Source organism: Mytilus edulis, chromosome 10, assembly GCF_963676685.1.
Source record: "Mytilus edulis chromosome 10, xbMytEdul2.2, whole genome shotgun sequence".
NCBI classification, from domain to species: domain Eukaryota; kingdom Metazoa; phylum Mollusca; class Bivalvia; order Mytilida; family Mytilidae; genus Mytilus; species Mytilus edulis.
The window spans coordinates 71,917,990-71,931,663 of NC_092353.1; the positions used below are offsets into that span (position 1 = coordinate 71,917,990).

The following is a 13,674-nucleotide window of genomic DNA, read 5'->3' on the forward strand; positions in this document are numbered from 1 at the left end:
TAATTTAGCTCCTAGATGTGTGCCCCTATATGCTTGATTTCACACATGTTGTTCCTTGACTAGTTATCTTCAAAAGCGTGTATAAGATTTCCATTAACATTAATAGAACAAATTTAGTTGCAAACTTCATTGACGGTTTATGAGAGAATGAAGAAAATAGGAAAATTCTGAGACACCATTTTGGAGGTCAAACTGTGTTATACCAGAATCTATCAAATGGTTTTTGATGCTTTGGATAACACAAAGAAGCTCCTTTCGTAAAAGTGTGGACATCACAATAAGCAACTAATTGCATTATAATTGTATTGTATAAAATTAGGACTACAGGTTTTTGCATTTTAAAATTAATATTCGACTGACTTCAGTAGACAAAATAATATTTGAAATTTCACATATGTTTATTGTAACTTAACGTTTTGAAAAATACATGCGTCGCCGTTTTTTGTTTGTTTGTTTTCTTATTAAGAGAAATACAAAAAGCAGGGATTTTAAGGAGTCTTAAATCACAGTGGTCCTCTAACCAATAAAATCAACATTCTGGTAGCTATATCAAGCTATTGTAGGTAAATAATAGGAAAATATCAGAAATTTCAAATAAATTAGAAAAAAAGAAATCAAATATTTGTTGATTAATTAAATTAAACGGATCCTGATAATGATTTATTTCCTCTTCCATTTTATATATATTGTATTGTTTTACAATGAACACAATAAAAAAGAAGACATATTTTCTGATACTCAATATAAACTTCCTTTACATGCATGACTAATGAAAACTGAAACTTGTTCTTTTTCTAAGAAAAATGGATACCGATCAGTGACAACAATATATAGCTCGAACAATGAATGTTGAAGTGTCATCGTGTATAGATCGAAGAGTAAGATCTAATTACGGGTTCAAACAAGTTAAGTTAGAGGATCCAATATGGATTTAGTTCAAATAATCTCGAAGTTTTAATCTAACACGTCTTACAAAAATATTGTTTTAAAATTCATAAAATACAGGTTCAAAATGTCCAAGCCCCTCCCCCATTCAGCTATAATACCGTCCGCTAATATAAAATGCATAGCAAAAACATCAACGGAATGATTTGAAGATTTCAAACTGCTGGTTTATCTTTTCTGCTGTTTACACTTCCTATCTATCTTTTTTTTAATTTTTCCCAAAACACAAAAGGGTAAAGAAATAGTCATTAAAGAAATCTCTCCCATAAAGACTACAACACACGAATTCGGTAAAGTTTTTTTTTAAGGAAATGCCTTGTCGACTATTTAAAAAAATATAAACATTTTTTTCATATTTAAGACATTAAGCAAAAATGCACAAAATTAACAAAAATTGCCACTAGAAGACAACAATAAAAATAGGTTAATGAAAAGAGAAATGCCATTAAATGATTCACAGTTTGGTGACAATGTTAAATTCATTCCTCCCTCAACCTTGATACTGCTGATACATTTACACCTTTCGTTTATCTTGACTTGCATCTAAAAATTAACATTGCAGCTTTTTAGAGAGAGAAAAATGAAGACAACAGCGCTGATTTCAGTTCCAGATTTGTATGTTCCAACATACAATCAGCACCTGCAGAAAGAGCCTGAATGACATAAAGAAATCCCCTTTTCACATCTGTCAGGCCTAAATATGCTTTATGTGCCTATTCGTTCTGACATTTACAGTAAAAGTCGAGTTTTGGTACTTTGTTTAATTTCACATGCTATTCTTGAAAACAACGTTCTTTTTTACTTTTCTTTGTGGATTATTGTGTTGATAAGTCTATTGTTTTCTATGTTGTGTTGTGTACATGGTGTAGTTTGTCTTATCATCGTTTCTCGTTATTTGCCTTGGCCTTGTCAGTTTGTTTTATGAGTTCCCTATAGCATTTTTCATCTGTCTTTTATAATATTTCCAATATCCAGATTGGCGTTTTATGACCTATGTTTGTTTATTGTATTAAACGGATAATGGTTAGATAGTTATCATAGGTCCCAGGATTATAATTTAGTACGACAGACGCGTTTTGTCTACATAAGACTCATCAGTGACGCTCATATCAAAATATTTATCAAGTAAAAAAAGTACAAAGTTGAAGAGGATCCACAATTCCATAAAGTTGTGAAAAATACGGATAAGGTAGTCTATGCCTATTTCTTTCCTCGGTTCCTCTTTAAGATATTTAGGTATTTCGTATTCTTTCACAAGGAAACGGAAGACTGATTATATGATACCAACCCTAAACCTCATTTTCATAGTGAATTATGAAAGCGAAACTTGTTTTATTTCCGAGAAAAAAATCAATGTCAGTGTCAACAAAACAGTTCCAGAAATGAAATAATTTACTAGATCTTATCATATGTGGATCAGAGAGAAAGATCTAATAAGAGATTCCATCATATTAGATTAAAGGCTCAACAATGTACCACTAGAGACACATACAGGTTATATGTTTCTCCCGAACAGCCTCAATGTCGCACTCTTTGCGAATTACGGTTTTAAAACTCGGGGAAACATTTACAAAATCTTGAAAGCTCATCCATCTACATAAGACTCTCCCCCCAAAACAGCTATTCAAATGCATACAAATAGCATCGATGACATGATTTGCTTGTTTATTAATTTTGTTGTTTACATTTTTCGTTATCCATTAGTTTGTATATCATAGCCTATCTTAAATGCTTAATGCAAAGAAAGTGGTCCTTGGTGGCTGAGTAGTTTATTGTTCATGTGGACCTTATGGATAAAACAAATTGCTATGCGTACATATTTACAAACATGTGCATTTGAAATAGTTTGAACGGAATATCGTGCCTTAGATAAATAAAATTCAAAATTAATGCATTTTACGTTTGGAAAAATGAAAAATTGAAAAAGTACCGGAATTTTGATGACCGACACAACATAGCACAATAGTGTTAAAAGAGGCATTTGAAAGCAATGAACTAATTAATCAATCACTGAAACAATCCCAATTTTGTAACTTGACGCTTATTTACAATTATAAAAAAAATGGTTAATTTAAAAAAAAAATCATTAGCTCTGTTAAACTACTGACGTCTATGAAATGCACCCCGTGTTTTCACAATATTTATATGTAAGTATCGAAATGAAACTATATCTATTTTGTATTAAAAGATGGTCAAATATCAACTATAATAATACTGTAACATGTGAAACAATCTAATATAAATCGTTTACTGTTTTTTTGGTTCTTTTCTACGATATAACAATAACAGTTTATCAATAAATTTTTATCCTCTGAGCAATAATAATAGAGTGTCAAAATTTATTAGTTACTGTTATCGTATAAAAATTAGAAAGAGTCCACGTAATTATGAAAAACCAGTTATATAATACAGATATTTACAAATAAAAAGTAAAAGAAAATTTTAAACAGAGGATGGGGATTCATGCCCCAAGCGGTTGTTTGTAAAATTATACATGATGAAAACCTCATTTTACTATACAGTAGCTAACAATTATCCACGAAATCATTTAATTGTGACAGCATTTCAAACTGTTCTGATTTTGGAACCTATTATGTATCATTATGACGGAATTGTTTTACCTAGTAGAAAGGCTTTTGGGATAAATCCTTTTAAGAACAAAATTGTGAAATTATTCAAATTCAATGTTAAAATTTAAATTCAAAGTCATTCATTTGCCAAAACCTGTTCTTTGTACTAAACTTTGGGGCCAAATACTTTGATATCAATAATACTAGTATGCGTCTTGTGTAAACACCAGAAAAGTTTGATTGAACGTTCATTTTAGTATATCGGTAACATTATTGAAATCAGCAAGCTAGGACATCAAAATGACAAATTAAGTTCTCTATGTAATATATCTATCCTTGTTTGTCTCCATCTCATAATATATTTGTTTTCCTACAGTTAAAGACGCTAATAGTTGGCTAGTAGTATTTCTTAATGATATATATATTGGAATCTATTGACATTTGATGAATGTTTTTCGCACCGCGGGTAAATTAACACGTTGTGATTAGTTTAACGCCATCACGTTGTAACCCCCTATGGATCCGTAGCGGGTTAGTAAATTTCATAGGGGGTCATGACGCCACGTCTGCTATAAATGATGACGTCATCTATCGATGTTGTTGTGTTTCTTTAATTATTTTTCTACAATTCGCAGCAGAAACAGTCCAGCGTGCGATATATTCGTTAAACGGTTAACTACTGACCCCCTACGGATCCATAGAGGGTGAATAAAATACGTATGAGATTCGGCCTCCGGCCTCATCCCCTCTGGATTTAACTAACCCTCTATGGATCCGTAGGGGGCCAGTAATGAACCATATAACTTATAATAGCAGGGGAAGGTGATCACACTTCATTTGGTGTCAAAGATGATATTAAATTGCAACTTTGAACTTGTTTTGGTCTATTCCTTGTTTTATTAGAGCGACGCTGATGAGCGTTTTGTAGAGAAAACAGACATACGGCGTCCAAAATTAGATGGATGATATATTTGATTAGTTTTTTACTCATCAAGTAGTCTTGTTCCAATATCTGTTTATACCTTTAAAAATAACATATTTGAATATTCTCCCTTGATTCATATTTATTAAACTGAGTTTTTGAGATGGGCTTGTTCCTGAACCATGTAAAGCTAAAACTTAAAAATCAATATTAGACACACATATTCTTATGCTGAATGAATACCTTATTACCATAAACGAATTCGAAATCTGATCTCAATTTTCTAGTATATGATAAAAATGAAATAGTCATATTACTTTAAAAAGTATATTTACTATTATGCATGTTATATCTGCGACTGGACATTTGACTAAAACAAACCCATCTATCATATTCATCAATAAACGATAACATTTAGTTAACCTCTTGACAAATTAGTGTGTCAACCCAGGATACAATCTCAATTGAGGTTCTTGTTTGAGTGTTTTTTGTCGTTTGTAAAATTTTATATTGATTATATTACTTGAGTATACAAGTATAACAAAATACCGAACTGTCAGGCAAATAAGAAGGGGGAGTCCATAAAAAAACCGCTGTCAATCAACAGAAAAAACAAATGCAATATTCTTGATTTGGTACAGGGATTTTGATAAAACATGGCATATTTTCTCTGCTGAATATTTTCAAACACTTTTATAGACTTTCACACCCTATTTCCCACTTTCTGTACTGTATATACTATAGAAAGGTGGATTGGAATCTGCTGTACATAATTTAAAGTTCGTTGTATTGAAATGCAGGCAACTAAGTGCTGTACAATTTTTTTCTTATTAGAAAGTAAAACGTATGTTTATGACTGGCCATAGTAGTGTCCTTGAGATGAAGAAATTTTAGTACAAGTACTGGTAGACAGATGTATCTCAATGTAAGACGTGAAAGATTTTAAAATTCTATCAAGTGGTCAATGATCATTATAAACCAGTGTAAATATAAGAGGTCATGATCATGAATGTATAAAGAAAATAAGGTCAAGGTTAAGAATTTAAATTATACACCCATATTATACAGCATAGTTTAAATATAAATTGATAGATAAAAGGAACAGAAATGGAAAAATTATATTGTTCTGACCATTCATTAATAGTTACTGGTCAACAATTTCATATATTTTATAACTATATTCATAACAGCAAATGATTTAAATACTTATAATTATTATTTTGATTTATTTTGTTTATTTAGCTCTTCACATGATTAAGTAATGATACGTCATTGATTGTAAATCTTTGAGTTTCTCAATCTTTCTTTTATAGTAAATCCTGATATCTATTTTAGCTCACATAATTTATGAACTGTTATTTTCATTTTAATCAGAATTGAGGGTAGAAATGAGAATGATTTTTGTTTTTTCAAGGTACAGTTCCTGTAGTCTCTTGTTTAAACAATGTGTGTGATTTATTTTAAAAGGCTTATGTTGATTCCATTAACCTAATATATCTTCTTTTTATTGGATTAATCAAATAGGTAAGAAATTGGCCCTTTTTGAATAATGTATCATTTTGGTATTTTTCACCATTTTATCAATGCAACTGAGGAGATATTTTGCTATGAAATTGAGTTTTTTGTAAGTACAGTTTATTTCAAGGAATAATTTGCTTATTATGTCATGGTGGCTGTTGATTGACTATTTTGTACAGCTACTGAGGAAATATTTTGGTATTCAGTTGATGGAAAGATGTTTTGAGTGCCTGGAAAGAAATTGTTGCATTAAATATTGAATATACATGGGAATATTTTTTGAATATGCCTTTATGGTTTAATGAGAAAATTGAAATAGAAAATGATGTTGTTTTCTACAAAGACTGGTATGACAAAGGTGTACACATTGTAAATAATTTATTAGATGAAACCGGAGAATGTTTTTCTCTGACTGAATTCCAGAAGGTGTATCAAATACGTACAGATTTTCTGAAATATTATGGCTTAATAAATTGTGTTAAACAGTATTCACAACAGTTTGTTAAAAATGCTCCATCTCCAATTAAGAATTGTTACCCACGCATTCCTAATAATATCAAGATTTTTTTAAACATAAAAAAGGTTCTAAAGATATGTACCTCATATTGAGAAAAAATCTTACGGAACCAACAAATAAAATGAAATTATAGAAAAGGTTGGTGTCACTAATGATGAAATGAAACTCATTTATACACTTCCATTTAAAACTACTACAAATAGTAGAGCACAGTGGTTCCAATACAGGATAAACCACCTAGTTTTGACTACTAATTATTTCCTGGAAAAGATAAAACTTGTACAAAGCCCTCTTTGTTCTTTTTGTAATATACAACCAGAAACCATTATACACTTATTGTGGGAATGTGAAGTACAAATTTTGTTAGAAAATCTTGATACATGGACTTCATCTACAGCACACGTAACACTTAACTATAACTGTAAGACTTTTGTATTCGGTATTTTTTATGTTAGAAACTGTATTGTACAAAATAAGATATTGCTCTGTATTAAGTATTATATTTATTCAAGTCGATGTTTGAAAAAAGTTCTATCATTTCAGGCACTCAAACATAAGTTAAATGATATGTACTGTACTGAAAAAACTGTAGCTATTTACAAACAAAACCACGAACAGTTTGAGAGAGAAGGGAATAGCTGGCACTTTCTGTGTTTATACTGAGAACAATCACACAAATACATAAGACTTTTGTTTTTAAATTTGCTAATGAAACCTATAAATCTGGCTCTTTACTTTCCATCTTTCTTGAATCAGAAACCAAATAAGGGCAGTAATATATAGAGCAAACCACAGATGACCAATTCTTCTTTTTTTTCCTAAAAATTTCAAACTTGTATTTGTTTTTTGTTAGATTTGTTTTTTGTTACTTTTTTGACAAACTTTTGATTTTTTCTTTTATTTTTCTCTATCCATTTTTTTCCCTTCTTCATAATTTTACTATAGAAATAAAACAAAACATAGACAAATTAGTTTGCAGCAGAAAACTCAAACTGTTCTTAAGAATTAGTAATTGTAAGAAGTATTAAAATTAACTTAATTATAATTATCTGTGATTGTATTACCTGCATCGTAAAGAATAATTTATATACCTTTGTATATTATCATGATCATGTGGAACGGGGACCCAATTATTTGCCCCATTGGAACGCATTGAAAATCATAGTAAATACATAGGGTCCTGTTCAATAAATAATTTTGATAGCCACCTTGGGACTTCTGGTTCATGTTAGGCATTCATTTAGAAGTGTCTAAGTGCAATCTCAGTGCCTCATGACCGGCATTCCGTTGCAAAATTTTGTTTTTATTGACAACAGGGTCAGTCTGTCTACTTCCGGGAAAGAATAAAGGCTAGAATTTAGGCAATTTACTCTATGTACTGACGCCAGATTACATTTAAACCAATCAAAATTTTTACAGAAATTCAAACTAGAAAGTCTACCCTTTCAAATAAAACTACATTCAGTTACAGAACTAGTGAAATAATAACACTACACAATTTATAACAAAAGTTATATATTTTTTTTAAGAACTACATTCGTGGGTACCGGACTGGTTGCCCTAACTGGGATCCTATTCCATGTATTGTGTTTTGATAAAATAAAATAAATATAAAAAAAATTAAGTTGATGTGTTGTTTAAGTAGGAGTTATATTCCACATCATGTAATAATTATAATTTAATGGTGGCTGTAGATGGACCATTTGGTACAGCTACTGAGGACATATTTTGGTATAAAGTTGATGTGTTTGTTTAAGTAGAAGTTATATTCCACATCATTTATCTAATATAATTTCAGGTTGGCTGTAGACGGACCATTTGGTACTGCTACTGAGGACATATTTTGGTATGAAGTTGATGTGGTTGTTTAAGTAGAAGTTATATTCCACATCATTTATTTAATATAATTTAAGAGTAGCTGTAGATGGACCATTTGGTACAGCTACTGAGAACAAATTTTAGTATGAAGTTGATGTGTTTGTAGCTGCAGGGATAGGAGTTACTCCATTTGCATCTATCTATATTGAAGCACATCAGTTAAGAACCTGATCTTATCCCTTTGATTAAATTTATATATTACAATTTAGGTGATAGACACAAATTCTGTTTAAAGAGAAAAAAATTACCTCTATACAAATTTTGATAAAAAAAAATTATAACATTTCTTCATAGGCTTATCTCTCTTTACATGGTGAGCAGAGACTTCAAGATATAGACTGAAATAATGATTAAAGATAGACATGTATTTCCGTATTAAATTAAATGACCATTACAGGATGGGATAGAATGGAAATATGAAGTTTATTAAAATAAATGTAAAATGAATGATATAAGCAAAACATATAGTATTTGGATACAAAATATCAGATCAAGGGTATAAAAGTTTTAATTATTTCTCGACAATTATAGGTTTTTGTATTTATAAGTCGTACAATGTATCTAAGCAAAAACTGAAATTTTAAGATTTGTATGCTATGTTTATAACGGAGCTATGAAGGTTTATGAATGGGAACAAAACAGTATGTCAAAATGTATTTTTTATAAAGTAAGATTGATATAATTGATTGAAAAAAAATGTTTATATTTTCTTATATTCTGTTTATTTTCCTGGATACTCAGAAAGTATTTCACAGGGATACTTTATTGAAGCTTGGACAATGAAGTAAAGTTATAAAAAGCAATTTGAAGAATAAAGAATAATTATTTCATGTATTTGTTGTTAAAAAAATGAAAAAACAAAATGTAATGTATGTTTATTTATTTTTGCATTTGATTTAAAAGACCAATCTAAGGCTTATCTAAAATTGAAATACTATAAAGGAGTAGGTCTGGTAATGCATGATTTTGGCCTCAAATTTCAGGTTCATCTGACCAAAGATTTTTGACACTTTTTAAACACATAAGTGTCTACTTTAGTTGATCCAATTAGTTTATATGAAAGATTTGAACTGATTTAGTTATTTAAGACACTCAAATTTAAGCTTGAATATGAAAAATCGATCAAATATGCCATAATATGTCACTTTTCAAATGTTTTTTTGCCAAAAATGAAATTGCATGCTGTCGTGTTCACTCTCAACCTTTATACATGTTATATGTATTATCATCAAATACAACTTACATTCAAATATTAAGAATGAACACAAATGTGGAAAACGTCTAGTATTTAACCCAAATGCTAAAATTGTGAAGATTTCAGTAATTTATCATGACTTAATGATGCTAGTACTCGATATATGTGCAGTGCATTGTAAAAAAAACAGCACAAAGTTATGTAATAGAAGTATTCTACATTAATTTTTCATTACTTAATGATGCTAGTACATGTACTCGATTTGTGTGCAGTGTATTGGCAAAAACAGCACATAGTTATGTAACAGAAGTATTCTACTTTCCAATAAATAGCTACAAATTTACATTTTAACAAATTTGTAAAATTGCTTTACTTTGGGGCCAAAAAGGGGTCTTATTGGATCTACTACTTTGAATAAGTCAATTCGTATCATCCCTCATTAAATCTACCGGTATGTAATATGTCAGTATGTTAAGTAATTAAGGTATCTCCTTTATGAACTCAACATAAGGGATATATTATTATACCCTCAGCAATGCTCAGTTTCTGAAGAGGGTAGTTCATTACGTCCATTCTTTTCTTTCTGTTTCTGCATTGCATCTGTCATTGATTTTTTTATCATTCAGCTACTGCTTGACAGAATTGGAAGGGTTTCTTTTAAGCAAAAAAGAACTTGCTTTTGATTTATGTGCAGCTGTAATTGCCAAAAAATGTATATTTGAATTTTTTTCATCCGGTAGATACCAGTGTATGAACCCTGATGGAGACATGAAGTTAAGAAAGGTTTATTTTTACTGGGTCTGTCCAGATACCAACTCATTTGAATGGATGCAAGAACTTCTACAAGAATTTGATACTCAGATGGCTGAACAGGGAAACACAAATTTCCTCACCTATAATATCTACTTAACCCGAGGCTGGGACAAAGACCAGGTAATATTGGAATACTATTTTAGTATGAAATTTTACTTAGAGACTAGCCACATGTTTTATAACATTTAGGATAACAGGAGTTGCTCAACCATTTGAGTAGAACAACAGACCACACACCCTACCAATACCATACTTCTCTCACAACACAAAGATCAACAACAATGAACAACAAATGGCAACTTTTTGTATGTCCTTTTTGGTAATAGCTCTTAAATTGTTTTTGTTCCTATAAATTCTTGGCTTTCAAATATTAGGCTTTGGGCGTTCTTGATGAAAGTTTATTCAAATAAGTGATTTGGACGCATGCAATTTATAACATGTTGTTTTCATATTTTACATAGTAATTTCCAGGCTCAGAATATAATTTTTCACAGTAATTTCCAGGCTCAGAATATAACTTTACATAGTAATTTCCAGGCTCAGATTATATTTTACTTAGTAATTTCCAGGCTCAGAATATAATTTTACATAGTAATTTCCAAGCTCAGAATATAACTTTACATAGTAATTTCCAGGCTCAGAATATAATTTTACATAGTTATTTCCAGGCTCAGAAAATAATTTTACATAATAATTTCCAGGCTCAGAATATAACTTTACATAGTAATTTCCAGGCTTAGAATATAATTTTACATAGTAATTTCCAGGCTCAGAATATAATTTTTCATAGCAATTAACAACCTGAAGTATTTTAATCCACATTGTTACTTTAAAACAATTTAAAAATAGTATTCCATATTGCACTATTCAGAATCAGAATACAATTTTTCATTGCAATTTCAAGATCAGAATAATATAGTATTCAACGTTTCATTTTTCAGGCTAAGAATATAATTTTACACTGTAACTTTCAGACTCAAAACATAATTTTAGTATATAACTTTCAGGCTCAAATGTAAATTTATGCTGTTACTTTTAGGCTCAAAACATAATTTTACACTGTAACTTTGATGCTCATAACATAATTTTACAGTGTAATTTTAAGGCTCAAAATATAATTTTACACTGTAACTTTTAGGCACAAAACATAATTTAACGCTGTAACTTTCAAACTAAAAACATAATTTTATGCTATAACTTTAAGGCTCAAAACATAATTTTACGCTGTAACTTTCTGGCTCATATCAAAATTTAACAGTGTAACTTTCAGGCTCAATACATAATTTTATGCTGTAACTTTCAGGCTCATAACATAGTCTTACGCTGTAACTTTTAGGCTCATAACATAATTATACGCTGTAACTTTCAGGCTCAAAACATAATTTTACATGAAGGCGATGAAGCAGACCCAGTAACAGGACTACAGCAGAAAACACATTATGGCCGACCAAACTGGGACAAAATATTTGAAAATATTTCTAAAGACCATGCTGGGTTAGTACATAAATGTTTATCAATATTTATATTGTTACTAAAATGATATATGATCATAATATATACAGAAATCGATAGAGGTCAGGTATAAAAGTTATATTTGGAAAGACGTTGTAGAAGCATGCCAAAGACATAAAACAATCATAAGTTTATGGTGATTTAGACTTAAAATTTCATTAAGGGAAAGAAAAGGATATTTGGATATACTGGAGAACATGTGCTTGTCATTAATATTTTCACTTGTTTAAAGTATCTAAACATGTTTACAGAGATATGCTAATTTTTTTATGGATTATCTTAATAACGGGTTTTGCATAATTGATAGTTTGAATTAAAAAGTTGTACATTTTAGAAATAATCAGAAATTATTATGACATCTACAATATACTATCAACCATCGAAGTGTTTTTTTACATATCTGAGTTCAACAGAATTAAGTTTAACTGTAGTAAAACAAATAAGAATTCTCTAAAGATTTATAAAAATAAACCCTTTAATTTATGATTGTCCGTTTTTATATTCAGTATTTTGAGTTCATATATGGGAAAAGGGGGAATAACAATGTAATCTTATTACTATGTTTCTATTACAGGATAAGTGTTGGTGTATTCTTCTGTGGACCAAGTGGATTATCAAATACTCTTCACCAAGCCAGCAACAAACATTCCGCTGTGGATAAAACTGGGGCAAAGTTCTTCTATAATAAAGAAAACTTTTAATTTCTACTCAACAAGTGATGTTATACTTTACCTGCATTTTCAAATAAAAAACAAATAACTTGACATTATTGTCTGTATATATATTATTTTAAGGTATAAGAACCTGTACGGATTTGCACTAATACAAATATCATTAAAATAATTGATTTAGTGTTTGTGGCATATAGCTCCCAGGGGCGTGAGTGGTCCAGTGGTCTAGGAAGTCGAGCTGCTGTATCACAGGCTGTCAACACTGAGGTTGTGAGTTCTGTCAACACTGAGGTAGTGAGTTCGTATCCTGGATGTGACAGGTGCGCTCCACTACAATCATGATTACTTGATTATTATTTTCCAACAAAAGATCAGTGGTTCTGGCTTGTCACTCTGGTTTCCTCCCCACTAAAAACTATCTGCCACGAAATAGCACAAAAGTGCTGAAAGTCGTTTTAAACACCAATACATCAATTAAAATAGCCTGAATAAAATGAAGAACAGTTATAAAGGAAATTAGTTTAAATTGATTTGATGGCTCATTTACAAGTAATCCTTCACCACCTTTTCTTGATGGGTGAACATAATGATATGTATTTGCCGCCTTTCCATATCTATAATTTGAATTAAAGTGAGCGCAGCATGTACTGCAAAATTGCTGTCCATCTAATCATCAATTTCATTTGTAACAAAATAAAACATCTAGCAGATAAACAAAAGTTTCATGGGAATCAAGGCAGTGTATGGCATTGTTATTATAAAACATTTTGTGACTTGATGTCTCCAAATTGACATGACCTATGAAGATTGACGATTGGTATGTGACCCATATATAAATATAAAAGAATTGAAATGAAAACCAAGTGTATTAAAATAATGAAAATAAATTGGCATTATTAATTTCAGAAAAATCTTACAAGAATGTAGGATTACAATCACTTGCAATGATATTTTCTAATGAATTTATATTTCCATGGGGCATTTCCCTTTTCGAAACTGTAGCTTTGCACTGAATTTCGAAATTGTCTGAGACTTTGACATCTGTAAAAGATATGTCTTCTTTAAAAAGTTATACATAAGCAAAGCATGCTACCTAAATTGATATTTTCATCATAAAAATATCCTATAAGTTT

General features: G+C 30.2%; 1 protein-coding gene across 1 annotated transcript; it reads left to right on the forward strand.

Annotated features, from left to right (window-relative positions):
• Nucleotides 1-10,289: 10,289 nt before the first annotated feature.
• LOC139491834 (NADPH oxidase 2-like) lies at nucleotides 10,290-12,631 on the forward strand. The gene is made up of 3 exons (XM_071279723.1): nucleotides 10,290-10,478; nucleotides 11,728-11,852; nucleotides 12,445-12,631. Exons 1-3 carry the CDS (start codon nucleotides 10,296-10,298, stop codon nucleotides 12,569-12,571), a joined length of 435 nt encoding a protein of 144 aa, XP_071135824.1. The 5' UTR covers nucleotides 10,290-10,295; the 3' UTR covers nucleotides 12,572-12,631.
• Nucleotides 12,632-13,674: the final 1,043 nt, after the last annotated feature.